The 14,816-nt window shown below is 39.8% G+C and overlaps 1 protein-coding gene across 1 annotated transcript in view; it reads right to left on the reverse strand.

The window, feature by feature from the left end:
- Positions 1-13,573: 13,573 nt before the first annotated feature.
- LOC146323477 (SUN domain-containing protein 2-like) overlaps positions 13,574-14,816 on the reverse strand; it is a 28,787-nt gene continuing 27,544 nt past the window's right edge. The window contains exons 5-9 of the mRNA XM_084723119.1: positions 14,644-14,779; positions 14,339-14,454; positions 14,053-14,226; positions 13,858-13,947; positions 13,574-13,687 (exon numbers count right to left, since the gene is read on the reverse strand). Of these exons, the coding sequence (XP_084579245.1) occupies positions 13,574-13,687; positions 13,858-13,947; positions 14,053-14,226; positions 14,339-14,454; positions 14,644-14,779 (630 nt within the window). The remainder of the gene's footprint in view (positions 13,688-13,857; positions 13,948-14,052; positions 14,227-14,338; positions 14,455-14,643; positions 14,780-14,816) is intronic.

Here is a 14,816-nt window from a genome sequence, read left to right on the forward strand (position 1 = left end):
TCACAAGCAAGTTATAGATGTTTTTCAGCAGATGCCTACGCCAACCAGAAATGAGGAACTGTGAAGTATTATCAACCAGGAAGACATCACAAGACAAACCCTGGCCCTAGGCTCCACAGGGAATGAAGAAAGGGAAGGCCAAAAAAAACATCTGGAGACGTTCCATGCTTCAAAACTTGGAGAAAAGCTTTCATAAAAAAAAAAAAAGAAAAAAAAAAAGCCCAGGCTCCTTTTCTCAGCCCTCCTCGAATGTCTGAGTACAGAAAGAGACGAGCCACAGCCATCAGAGGCCGAAGCAGGAGTGAAGTTCAGCAGGAGTGGAGACTCATTAGATTCAGATTGGGGTGAACCAAGGCCAGGTGGTGCCTGTGGCTTCTGTTCACATCAGTGAACTACTGTGAGGATATTTATGCACAGGTGTCCCTGCATGACAGTTACAGATAAAAACATCACAGCAAAGATGAAGCATCAAGATCATCAAACACAACAAAAATCAGACCTTTGTATTTTCTATTTAAATGTTTCCATCTTTCCACCAGAGTGCAGCTGACCAGATAATGTAGTACAGTCAGGTTTTAATGGTTTAATTGTATAATTATTATTGCTTTTTACTTTAGCATTACTAACCTTTAGCATCAACTAGCCTGTTGATATATGTACTCAATGAACTGGCCAAAATTCTGCACATATATTCAGGATTCCCAGAGGATATATTGTAAGGACTTGGGTGACCATGTGAATTTTCATCTTTGGCTGATACGTTGTTTATGACAAAATACCTATGCTATCAATATAGCCTAAACACTTCCTGTATCTGTTTCAAACTAAAAGCCCTCTGGCATTTCAGTGGACAGAATTTCTTAAAGTAATAGTTCACCCAAAAATTAAATTTCACTCAGTTATCTACTCACCCCTGTGCTGATGTGAGGATGGGTGAAGACCTCTAGTTTGCAAAACACTCCCAGAGCTTCAGCAGAAAACAGCGTTGCAGCCAAATCCAGTACAATTGAAGTGAATGCTGACTAGTTTTAAAATGTAAAAAAAGAACACAAAAAAACCCACAAAATGTCTCCATACTGCTCGTGTGATGTAATCCAAGTGTCTGTAAACCGCAACATTAAAATTTGACCCAAGTGGCGCAGCTGCAGCAAAGAAATGATGTTCCTCTTCTATGTCGAAGTCCTCTGACATTTTCTTCCTTGTTGAAAGTTTGCAAAGTCAACTGTGTGCCTAACAAGTCACTATTTCTGAGCAGATCTCTGTCTGTTGTCTGAGTCGCTTCCAGGTAGCATGTAAACACAGGTATGAAGGTATCATGAGATCTTGTATATCTCGTGTTGCATCGCTTGGGTGAGAGCCTGTGTACCTGCTTCAGACGTGTGCACGAGGATCAGGTCTGAGAGGCTACAGTTGACATTTAGGCTAAAAATATGGTGCAAATGGCGTCTTTTTGGTCTTTTGGGTCAAATTTCAATTTAGCAGCTTACGGACTCTTGGATTACACCACATGAGCAGTATGGAGACATTTTGTGGTTTTTTTGTGTTCTTTTTTTTACATTTTAAAACTTGTCACCATTCACTTTAATTGAACTATCACTTTAATTTCTTAACAAGAATTTTATTTTGCAGCATTTACTTATAGAATTCCATTATAATTAATGAGCTGCTATGTGTGACCCCTGGTGGTAATAGTTGTTTCTACTGGTCCAGTCTAGTTTTGGCTTTTTAGCAAACCTTTTTGAACAATTTTACATCACCCCAACCCTAACCTACAATGCTTTGCAACCAATGGTGGCAATTATGGGTGTGTGCAACAAAGGAAAACTCAACTGACCTTTCGCTAAGCCTCGCCTTCCTTAGCTACTGTTGCTACACCTTTCCATTCTTGCACTGTGTATATGCCACTTACTGTGAAAATGGTTGCAGATTCAACATCAAACTTTGGGAGATATTGTTGAAACACAAAAAATAAACAAAAGCAGCTCCTCATTTCTAGCTGATGACTGTGGATTTTGTCGGCTAAAATGATGACTCTCACTGGCAGATTTCATAAGTGTAGCTGGCTAGTGTAAGCTAATGCTAATGCTATCGCTTGAACTCCTTGAGTCAGCTGAGAAGCCCGTCTCAAGCTGACTTTTTTTTCCATCTGGCACATTTTAAAATGGGAACCCTGTAAAGGTGTATTAAATATGTAAAGTTACTTAATGGCTGCATACAACGTTAATGTTAAAAGACTGAGCCTGAAGCTAGCTCCCAGCAAACACTGGTTGGATGGTGAAATATGACACGCATGTGTATATGATAGATGACAGAATTACACTTATTACTGTAGGAAAAGGAAGTGCAGGGACTCGATTAGTGCAGTGGACCTTGATATGATCACCCAGCCAGACCAGCCGGATTGCGATCGCCCCAGGAAGAAAACCGTGGAGAGCTAAGCTAACCTGCTGAGACCTAAGAGAGCAAGTCATCAACAGCGGCTCACTTTGGTTTTGCACCAGCCCACATCCTCCTCTTAAAACCTCTACATAACAAATGCAGATGTAGTGGTATCTAACACGTGTGGCTGGAGGTGGTGTTACTGCAGCGAATAAGCTATTGTTAGTTAGCCAGACATGCTAATGTTGGCAGCTTATGTTAGAGTAGGTAAAGAGAAAGTTTAATCCATTCCTCACTTGTGTTCTCTTGTGTTTCTGAAAGACTACAAAGAGACACCACCGTCCAGACTAACTCAGGCCCATGCACACTGCAAGTGCACCCAAGTTACAGTTGCTACTCTATGAATGGACAGTTGCTGTTCGCAGGAGTGACTTAGTGAAAGGTCAATTAGAGCGACCTTTGGTTGTGTGATACTAAAAACTGAGGTTTTTGGTGGAGTGTTCCTTTAACAATGTCTTTTCAGTCTTAGGATGGCAGCTCAGTGTGAGCTGTCTGTCCTGCAGCAGGTTAAATTCAGGCCACTGGATCAGAATGTAGCAGCATTTCTCACCTCCTGCTGACCTCTGCATGGTCATCATTCCAACACAATTCCAACAGGGAAAAAAACACCAACATGTTTACGGATACGGATTCATTTTTCTTCCCAGATAGTTTTTAGGATTTTCTCTCACAATATTAATTGTTCTGAACTATCTTCACAGGATTCCTGACAGTCTGCTTTCAGTCTTTGGTCTCACACTCCATCACTGCAGCTCAGGGGAACATGAGTCAACCCAATGAATACCAAAACTTTTTATAGACTTGCTGTGCGATAACACTGCATTGTGGCTGTGAAAAGTGTCCCTGCTGTGCCCTAAAGACGGGGCAGAGATAAGCCTTTATATTTTCACATTTACACTATCTGCACTTCTCCTCCACTAATCCTCTCAGTCCTGGCAGCAGAAAGTGTAGTGTTATTTTCACTCTCACAATCTTCTGTCTTTCTCACAGTCAGTCACATAAAAGTTTGTTCTTCTTCAGGTTCACTTTTACAGTCAAGGCCTCTTAACGTATTTTAAATGTTAAGTAAATATTGTACACCTACACAGCTACACCCACAGATGAGGTCCACAGTTCCCCTTTGCTGTTGATCATTTCACACCATTTCTGTTACTTTGTTTTATCTTCCAACTGCAGTGTTGCACATGAATTGAACATACTCCTGTTTTTGGTGAACAGTAAACTGAATGCATCTGATTTCAACAGAGACAGCAAAATTAAAATTTCTTTACTCAAGTAAAAGTACAAATAATTGTGTAAAAAAATACTCTGGTAAAAATATTAGTACTGAGTCAGTTTTGTCTCTCAATCCGTGTATCATTCATTCTTTCTATTTTCAATTGGCAATCAAAAATAAAAAAATAAAAAAGTGACGGATTATTTTGTTTTTCGTTTTTTGATCTAACACAAAAAATGAATAAATGCCTGGTTTTTAATATTTCAATTTTAGGCTCAGATCAAAAATACGAAATGGAAAAATGGGCCACATGACTGAATTTGATTTTAATATTTAATTGATTGTGTTTACGTGACCCGGAAGTTTTGTAATGAGCGTTAGCAAACATACGCTAGCTTGCTAGCCGCAACCATAGACATATATACGTAGACGCTGTATTGAGCACTGAATGAATGAATCATATGTGGCAAGAGCGAACGGAGAATATGCCTTATTCATTCATGCAGAGTGGCAACACATGGAAAAAGCTGTGCAAGACCATTCTTTTCCAAGGTTTTCAGTTTACAAACACACACACGCACACACACACACACGCACACACACACACACACACACACACACACACACACACACACACACACACACAATACAATCCGAACCATGAGTTTTTTGATCCGTTCCATTCCTAACATATATACATACATATGTCTATACAACTATGCAACTACAGTCTGTGTGTGTGTGTGTGTGTGTGTGTGTGTGTGTGTGTGTGTGTGTGTGTGTGTGTGTGTGTGTGTTGCCACTCTGCATGAATGAATAAGGCATATTCCCCATTCGCTCTTGCCACATATGATTCAGTGCTCAATACAGCGTCTATGTATATATGTCTATGGTTGTGGCTAGCAAGCTAGCGTATGTTTGCTAACGCTCATTACAAAACTTCCGGGTCATATTTTATGTCATTTTTGGCTTGTTGCATCTTCTACAATGTTTTTGTCCTGTTACATTTTTTTTTATGTTGTTTTTGTCTTGCTACACCTTTTACCAAGTTTTATCTTATTATATATTTTATATTTTGTCATTATGTCTTTCACATGTTTTTTGTCTTATAATGTCTTTTACATTATTACATTACATTACATTATCTGTAATAGTAATGAGTAAGTATTATTATTTTTTTTTTCTAAGATTATTTTTTGGGGCTTTTGTGCCCTGACTGGATACAGACAGCTGAAGAGCAGAGAGAGGGGGGCGACATGCAGCAAAGGGCCACAGGCGGCAGTCGAACCAGCAACCACCGCAGAGGACTGCACACTCCATCAACCAAGCCACAGTAGCACCCCTAGTAAAGATAATTTTACAGTTTAGTTAACATGCAGAGCACCAACACATTCTCATCTCTCTCAAATCAGTCTCCCAAATCTCATCATGATTTTTTGGAGAGAGGCACTGGTTTTTAATTTTTCCAAATTTTATTTTATTTTTATTTAAGCCAAGTGCCATGTAGTCCCATTATATTGGAGAGAAGGCAGATGTCTCTATTGCCAATATCGCCAAAACTGCAACTCACACCAAAAAAATCTACAGGGATAAGTAGCACTTCAGGCCAGGGGAAATACATGTATGTATATGTACATGAAATATATGTATTTATGGGGCGAACTGTCCCTTTAAGGTCTGGTATGCCTGTTACCTGAATGATACTCTCCACCAGTCATGTATGTGTGGAATCAACATTTGCAATCAACCTATCCTGTCATTCATCCAGCTTTTGCCTCAGGTTCTGCCTCTGAAGCTGAACTTTAATTTTATCTTTTAGAAAACAAAAACATTTCCCTGCTTAAATCTGGCCATTAATCTCAAAAATGCATTTTTTTTTTTATCCTGTGAAGCAGTTTAACACTAACCTACGTGTGAGTGTAACCCACACAGGAGTCTCTGTGACTGAGATTATGGTTTCTGTGACTCTTCCCACTCCCAGCTGATTTCCTGCTGTATGACTCAAAGGAAAAAAAACAGCGTTCTCTGCTGCGTGGGCTTCTCTCAGATTGGATGTTTTGTTCTTTTTGTTTGTGAATGAATGCAAATGTTGCTCACAGGTTGTAACCCGTTGGCACCACACGCTTTGTTTCTGATTCTCTGCTGTCTGTAAAACATTGTTGAGGCGACAACTCTGCTTCCACACCATGCACACGCACAATATCTACCTTACTTGCAAACTAGTTGCTTTTTGGTGAAATGTGCTGTTTTAAGTCAAAATGTTGTGTAGATCTTGTGTTTTTTGGGGGGAGGAGGGGAACATGTGGCCAGCCCAATTTCTCATGGACTGGTCTGAGATCAGAGGCTGCTTCAGAAACCTGTTGTCATATTGTGATCTTCTTGGCAATAAAACATCTTCAGTGAGATGTCACAAGTCTTTTGACCAATCATAATCAACATTACTGCATCGTTTTCTTTTCTCTCTGAAACATACTTTGGATGCTAGTTTTGAGCAGAGCCTTAGAAAAAAAGTCTTGTTTGCTGCCAACTATGTAAACATGCTGTTTAACTAACTTACTGTTAACTAACTAGTTGTTAAAGTAATGTTAACATGAGTGTCCTAACATAAACTGTCAAATCTTTCCCAACCTGTTTGTGTGCCAGCTTGTTAGCATGTCAGCTAATGCTAACTTCAGTGAATTGTGTATTAATGTACAACAGTAATGTTACAGTTCAGAGTCATTTTGCGAAGCTAATGCTAACTCCCTCTGCATCTGTATTGTTATCCTCTTTTAAGGCCCATCACTGTCATAAATTACGAGGGAAAATAAAAACAAACACGTAATACTTAGAACCTTTTACTTTACTTTTTCTTTGGTACCTAACTTTGTACTTTAATACTTTACTTTGTACTTTTTACTTTCCTTATACTTTAGTACCTTTCTTGGTACTTTTTTTACTTTACTTTTACTTTAGTACCTTTATTGGTACATTTTGTTCTAAGGTAAAAATAAAAGTAGTAATGTCTGAGAGAATGTCCCCAGGTGATTGGTTTATGAACTTGTCATCTTGTTCATCTCTTATGAATCTGGTCTGATCTACAGTGACAGTGAAGAGGCAGCTTATAAACAGCATTTTCTTATAAATATTACAGGGACATCCAGCTTCGAGCAGTGATCAGAGGACTACTGGAGACCAGGGGATGTGATGTATGCACGACAACTGGAAATCGTCTTGTACAGCAAACAAAAACAAATGCAAACCTCTGACTTAAAATATGAATTATTATTGTGTACATTTGTATAGGATCAGTGCTGTAAATTAGAATCCGTTTATGTCCTAAAACTCAGTTTATGTCTGTATAAATGAGACGGCGTCTCTCTGTGAAACAGAGCCAACCGACACATAAGAGTGTGCTGTTAAAAACAAATCTTTTCATCTTCTGATGCCAATCAAACTAACAAAGAGACCCAGCCGTGATGGTAGGCGTGAAGCCTCAGAATGTTGATGTTTTTCTCTCTTTTCTTACAGTTTAGAAACAGTTTTTCCCTCGTCTCTGTCTCACATACACACTTGTGTTTTGTTCTGAGATCTTTACTATTTGTTTTGTTGAAAGTACTGCAGAAAAATATGTTTCTGTGTAGGTATACACTCTAATTAATGTCTGCTGTGCACTGAATACTTCAATTTATGTCAAAACCAAAAACAGGCTGTATTTTAGGACAGAACGAACGTATAATCACCATTCAGCCTGTGTCCTCTATCATCCATCTTAATTACACTACAGTTGTATAGTGAGTAGAGTAACAGATTACATGAAACAGGATTATGTAATCTGGATACAAAAAAGGTAACTGTTTTCCATTATATGATATTGGTAAAAATGGAGATTATTAGTAGGAATGACATTTTTAAAATATTTTTTAAATAACATTTTTTTGTCTTTAAATCAATCAATCAATCAATACATTGCACACAACAAAGGAAGGAACAATTGGACAAACTGAATATTTTTTAGTTGTGGGCAATCTTGTGGGCTAATCAGTTATTTGAGAAAATAATTGACCAATTAATCAATGATGGAAATTATCATTGTTGTGTGACCATGGATCCAGCATATCTGAGACCAGTTTCAGGTCTACCCAGACTCCACAATTCAGTACTACATAGTTCTAAATGTTTTACATGTCTTTTCACAGGTTAGGGGAGAATAAAACAAGGTGTTTGCAATTTGCAAGCTCACTGGTAGATGCCATTAAATCCTACACACTGGTCCTTTAAGTGTGGGCAGTTGAGCAGATTTAATGTGAGTTCAGAGAGTGTCCACCTCACTGGCATGAAAATTAAGAACACAAAGTCAGAGCAAATTTATTTCTAGGATAATTAATACACCAGGCAGCTTCATGGAACTCCTCAGACAGGAATTGGAAACAAACTTGACAAGACTTAACAAAAGAAAAGTGAGAACATATGGCAGACTTAAACGCCTCAATAAAAAAACAAATCAAACAAGGAAAATAAAGCGAAACACAATACATATACAAGAGATGATAGATAATAAAAGCTTTGTGAAATGCTTCAGTCTAAGCCATTAAGACGTACAAACCCATTATCAGATGTTATTTACAGTGAATCACTCAGGATTAAATCTTGGCTCTAAAATTGAAATAAAAACAATTTTTAGTCATGTTTTCCAGCAGTAAACCTGCATCTCCTGCACTGTGTGTTCAGAATAAGCATGTACTACACACACTAACACACACAGCAGGTGCATAGATTTCACAGTTACAGGTCTCGCAGGAGAGGCACATACATTAATTAATGCTGCAGAGCCACAATGGGCCAGGTGCGTATTGTGTGTGTGTGTGTGTGTTTTCATGCTGCTTGAAAGGAGATGGATTAGTGTTGGGGTAGTGGTGTTGTCAGAGGTATTGGTGGAGCTTTCTATATGAGTAAAGAGGATGCAGTTTTAATGTTCTCTTGTGGCCTTTGGTCTTGGACTTTCTTTATGGCTAACCTCGCCCTCATCCCAGATCAGAAAATACTGTAGTTTTTGTCACGCCACTCAGTATCTCATACTGATTCACAAAGTCCCTTCAGCACTGTCAGAAAGTCATGTGAACACACACGAAACCCACTTGGTTAGGTTTAGGAAAAGATCATGGTTGTCATGGTTTGGGCTTTTTAGGGGGCCAAGCCCGCGGGGACTGGGGAACGCGGATGCAAGCATACGCGTTTCCCAGTACCAGCGGTGCTGGGAACCCTATTGTTTTTGTTCAGGTTTTTATTATTATTATTCATCATCATCTTCTTCTCTATTTTTATTCTTCCGTTGATAAAACTCATGCTGCAGCCTAAACCGTGCAAGTTTGGACGATGAAAATTTGAGGGCTGGCCCAGACCCCTGCAGGGACGGCAGACGCTAAAAACTGCACATGTCCGCCTGCAGGGGGCGCTATAACCAAGGACAACGTGTTTTGGTCTATAACTCCCACACCGTATGTCGCACATTCAAAAACCTTATATCCCCATATTCCTTGAATGGAGCTGAGTCACTTTGTAATTGGCCACGCCCACTTCCGCCTAAATAATGTTTTCGCAAAATCGCGAAAACTGGCAAACTTGCTTTTTCGAACTCCTCCTAGGGATTTTGTTCGATCTGCACGAAAATTGGCCAGGACACTCTTCTGCTCCTCATGACCTAAAGTTATCAAAAGATTTTTTTTGGGTTGAAAATTCCGCGAATTATTAACGAACAAATTTCCGTAGCTAGCCGTAAAAATGGAAAATGTTGCATATCTCGGTCAAAGTAAATGCTATCGACACCAAATCAGAGATCCTTGGTTGGCATGAGACTGGGAGCCTATGAGCTGAATTTGGCAAATGTTGGCTCCTAGGGGGCGCTACAGATATGGGAAGTTTATATCTCTAGAACGGCTGCACCGATTTCTACGAAATTTGGTCCGTACGATGTAGGGCCGGTCCTGAGGCCATATCTTTAAGGGGGTCATGACAGGTCAATGTGGGCGGGGCTTATTACAAGATAAACAAAAAAAATTAATTTCTGCCAAAGTATAACACTTAGGGCTTTGAAACTTTATGGGTACATGTAGAATAGGACTCAGATCCCGCCTACCGAAAATCGCACGTGTGCTCCACTAGGTGGCGCTATAACGCATTTTTGCCTATAACTTCCACATTTTAAATGACACGTTGAAAAATCTTATATTGCCGTATTCCCCGAATAGCGCTGGATCTTCTGACGTAGGCCCCGCCCACTTTCGCCGAAAATTCCCGTCGCTAAGTCGCCACGTGTCCGAAACCTACTTTTTAGAACTCCTCCTACAGTTTAAGCGCCATCAAGGTGAAAACTGTTCCAAAAGCCCAAGATGATGTCCTCAAACGTCTTGTCTTTATGTCTTCATCCACAACCAAAAGATATTCAGTTTACTGTCATAAAGGAGTAAATAAACCAGAAAATTTTCACATTAATAAGATGACTTCTGTCACTCAACTTTACGCTTCTCTTCTTAAGGCCATTACCAGGTCACGAAATCCCAGCCCAACCTGACAAAACATATTTCTGTAATAAAAACAATCATTTTCATAGTCCATGTTCTGTCATTCTGCACATACAAATGAAAGAAAATACACTTTTCTGCAAAGTTTTTCGGTCTGCTACTTACAGCTTTAGTAACTTAAACAACAAGTTGCCAACTGACAGATGGGCACTATGTTTAGCAAAAACTAACAACATAAAACACGTTGTTGATTTGAGGGAGGGTGAAGGTGGATGTAGGGGCAGGGGGGTTGTTTAGTTGAATATGTTAGTTTGCTTGACTCATCTATCCTGTATTTGACTGAAGCTCGTGCAAGTTAAAATCTATTCCTGCATCCATGTGGTGTTTGGTTTTAAACTTTTGGGTTTAAAAAGTGGATTTATCGTCATGTTTGCATGTAAACCTGTTTGCAGCAGCTACCACAGAGGAGCTGACTGTCCTGTTTACAGTAAGATAATTAGTCTCTATGTTCACGTTGACCGCTGACCAGAGGGGAAAATGTATTTGAAAGACACTTTGTGAGAGTAAACAGAGGAGGGATGTAAAGGAAAGAATCAGCTACTCAGGTGAGCACTGTCAGCAGTGACAAACAAACACATAAAGGGCTTTTTCACTGGTCAAACCATGCCTTTATTGTGCCGAGTTGCACCTGAGATGGACCTGCTGGAGCAGGAGCCAAAGCGAGCCCAACTCGCCTGCAAGTGGGATGCGGTCATGTCTTTTCTCCCCCTCAAACAAGCTGCATTGTGATACTCAGTGAAAAAGACGTTTTTAAAAGTCTCTTTATGTTCGGCTCTCCGTACCTTTCGTTTCTAACTGAATTTCTGTGTTTTGAAATGTAGTTTCTCTCCTCTGGCATTGTTTGTACTTTCAGGTCTCTGCTTTATTACACACAGCTGATGTCTGTCAGTCTGTGCTCACTCATGATTGCTTCAGTACATTGTTGCACATGCAGTCTGGCTGATAGGACGGGATCAGGACAGAGAAAATGAAGCCCAACTCAGATCTTCAATCAAGTATTTAAGCGTTTGCATGATGGACAAAATCCCAGCTATACTTTGTTATGTAAATTTTCAAATGTTGGCAAAGCATTTACAATTAAAATGCAGTTGCAGTTATTAAATGCAGTAAAATATTTGATTCATCTGTAAACCCCAGCTGCTGACTGTCACAAGAAGCCATCTCACTGGGGAGGTGACGCCCCCTGGTGACAAAACTAGGATTCAGTTCCCAATAAAAGTGTGCCAAAAACTGCCAAAACTAAATAACGCTTTTCGCCAAGAACAAATGGAGGTCTGTGGCACTCCAAAGGGTCTGTATAAAGTTTTCAGATTCATTTAAATTATGTTTATTTGCACATCATTGATACTGAAAAAAAATGTCTTAATACAAAAGGCATCATTATAGCATGACTTTATATTATAATTAATTAAACAATTTGAGTAATTTGCATAATTACCTCATTATCAGGTTTAACAGAAAAGATTAAAGTCAAATATCATCACAGACTTCCAGAGTAAGTTTATTTTAATGTTAATGAGCTCCAGCCTCTGCCCGTTGGCTGTGGGCACTGGATTAGGACACCTGCTCCTCCTCGTCCTCCTGCTGTTGCGAACATGGCGGCAGCAGTGTGTTCAGCTGGGGCTGACGTTCTCCCCTCCGCTGCTGCTCCAGCTCATCTCTGAGGTCATACACCTGAATCAACGTTTGGCTCCACCTTTTGTCACGTTTAACTGTTTCTTTTTTCCCATCTTTCACATAAGTCGCATTGGAAATGAAGACATTGCTGCAATATGTCAGTATCTGAATCCATGTTTCCAGGCTCAAGGTGTCAGTTATGTTGCTGATGGTTTCATTTGCTTATGTAAGTCACATAGAGGCATCAGTAATAAACTGAGGCTGTCATAACCAGTTAATAACTCCTTGTAGTACAGAACTTGATTTGACCCCTGGATGCTACATATCTACATATATTATGAGACTGTTCTGAGCATGTAGGGAAAAATCCCTTTTCACTCTACTGTAATTGCAAAGCCAGTGACTTAGTAAAAGACTGTGGTACAAGAATATTCTCATCAACCAAAATGAATGTTAGACTAGAGTTTGAACACCTACAGTTACAGAGAATGTAACTGACAGCATGTAAAACATTTTTAGTCAAAGTGAACAGTGTAAGTTTGAACCTGTCTACCAGGTGTTAAGAGCAGAAACACCCAAAAACAGCATAAAATAAAATAATTTCTTTGTCTTTGTTTCAACAGAACAGAGGTAAATCTGCAGTTTTCTTCAGTATCACCCTCGCTTTCACCAAGCAGCCAAAGTATTGCCTTTACTTTTTGAGATACACATTGCATTCAGCAAGTAGTGTTTTACCTGCATTTTTTTTCTCAAACACAAATGTTGAAATAGTTCATGGTTGTCACAGTTTGTTATGATACAGTTGAACTTTTCCAAAAATAAAATATTTTTACAAAAATGTTTATAAAAAATGTTGGATCATGTAGACTTTAAAAGTTTAAAACTCACCATATTTTTAAAACAGGCATTTTACAAATACACTGTGTCCTTGTTGTGTCAGTTATTGGACTTATAACCCCTGAATCAAACTTTTCAACAAAAAGCATGAGCTCTTAGATAACCAAAAGTAAAAAAAAACATGCAGAAACAAATAAATATGTTATCAGTTAGTGTTTATTGTTCCAATGTGCACAGAAAAAAAAATCTCAGATGGGCCAATTAACCTAACGTGCATGTCTTTTGAGTGTGGGAGGAAACCGGAGCACCCGGAGAAAACCCACGCAGACACAGAGAGAACATGCAAACTCTACACAGAGAGAGAACCAGAGCCGGAACCGACCGCCAGTCCTTCCTCTGTGTTGCCACAGTGCTAACCACTGCGCTACTGTGCCGCCCAAAGAGTGAAGGTGAATCAGAGTGACACATAGACAGACAACCACTCATACTCACATTCACACCTACGGGCAATTTAGAGTAACCAATTAACCTAACGTGCGTGTCTTTGGACTGTGGGAAGAAGCCGGAGCACCTGGAGAGAACCCACGCAGACACGGGGAGAACATGCGAACTCCGCACAGAAAGGCCCCGCCCGAGCAAGCCGGGAGATCGAACTCAGGACCTTCTTGCTGTGAGGCGGCAGTGCTAACCACTGCGCCACCGTGCCAAAACCTTTTGATTCACAGAGTCTGATTCACCTTCACAGACAGAGAAAAATAGACAGGTTGAGAGACAAACAGAGAAATAGAGATACAGAGACAAACAAACAGAGAAATAGAGATACAGAGACAAACAAACAGAGAAATAGAGATACAGAGACAGCTGTCCGTCGATGATGTCCGCTGGTCCTCCTCTTCTTCCGTCTTCAGTCTGCCAGGTTCCCATGGACCTTGAAGCTGTACAGACAGGAGTAGTCCGGATGTCCCCAGTTGCTCTCGACTTGCAGCTTCACATAGCTGAAGACACCTGCTTTGTGATCCTGAGAGACAAGAGAAATGAGCAGAGTTAGTTTGGATGGTCAAAAATGAGAGGAAGGGGAATAAGGGATAAAAGGGAAAGCAAACTGCAAACTCATAATATTTTAGCGTTTGGATGAAATTAAAAAAAAAAGAAATGTGTGTGTGTTTTATTGCATGCTATTATACTTACAGGTATTTTGAAAGTCTGCACTGAGCCGCCGTCCTGGTCATAAAGAAAAGTGCCAAGTTTGGTCCATTCGCCGTCTACAGTTTCCATTCCCTGTGAGAGAGAAAGCAACAGGTCCAGTTGAAGACTTGGCCTCCATGTATGAGACAGTGAAACTGAGGATGTCTGTAGTGTAACAACGTTGAAATTGTGACTTACATAGACTGAAAACTCTTTTGGGGCGCTCATAATAGCGCCAGTTGGGGACAAGCTCTTTGAGATGTGACCCAGTGTCACATGGCTGATGGCGACGGGGTAGGACAGGGCGATGGATAAATGCCCACGCCCACCTGCAAAGGCCCAGCAACATCCTGGCCTCAGAGGTGTGTGTCCCTGAGGAGAGAAAATAAAAAAGACAATTTATACATGTGTTGTATGTAGTGTACCAACTATAATAGGATATAGCCATACCACATAACTATTTGTTTTTGTGTGTATTTCCTACCTGAATAACAGTCATTGGGCTTACAAAGGATGCCCAGATCGGTATGCCAAAAATTGTTATTTCTTTGTCTTTCGGCAGATATGGTTTTGAAGTCTGTTGGAATAAAACCTTGGCACCTGCCCACGAAAAAACACAACAGGAAAGTGATAAGGCAATCCTAAGACTATGTGAATTACAATCTATGAATAATGTATTAAGAATTCTATGTAAACTGCTTTGGTAACAACATATTTTGTTCATGTCAATGAAGCTATTTGAGTTAAAATTGAACATTGAAAATAAAAAGATGGATTTAGATGTCTCACCCAGTGACTCCAGTGCAAAGTTGGGCCAAGTGTCTGCGTCCGGAAGCAGGTACTTAATTTTTTTCTTTAACTTGAGCAACTCATCCTGAAGCTCTTGCAGCTGCTTTGTTATGTTTCTATCTCCTGCATTTAAGTCCTGTAAGTGAGAAGAAATTCATCTTTTAGGTTTGATT

This window comes from Lutjanus erythropterus, chromosome 7, assembly GCF_056507025.1.
Source record: "Lutjanus erythropterus isolate fLutEry1 chromosome 7, fLutEry1.hap2, whole genome shotgun sequence".
NCBI classification, from domain to species: Eukaryota; Metazoa; Chordata; class Actinopteri; order Lutjaniformes; family Lutjanidae; genus Lutjanus; species Lutjanus erythropterus.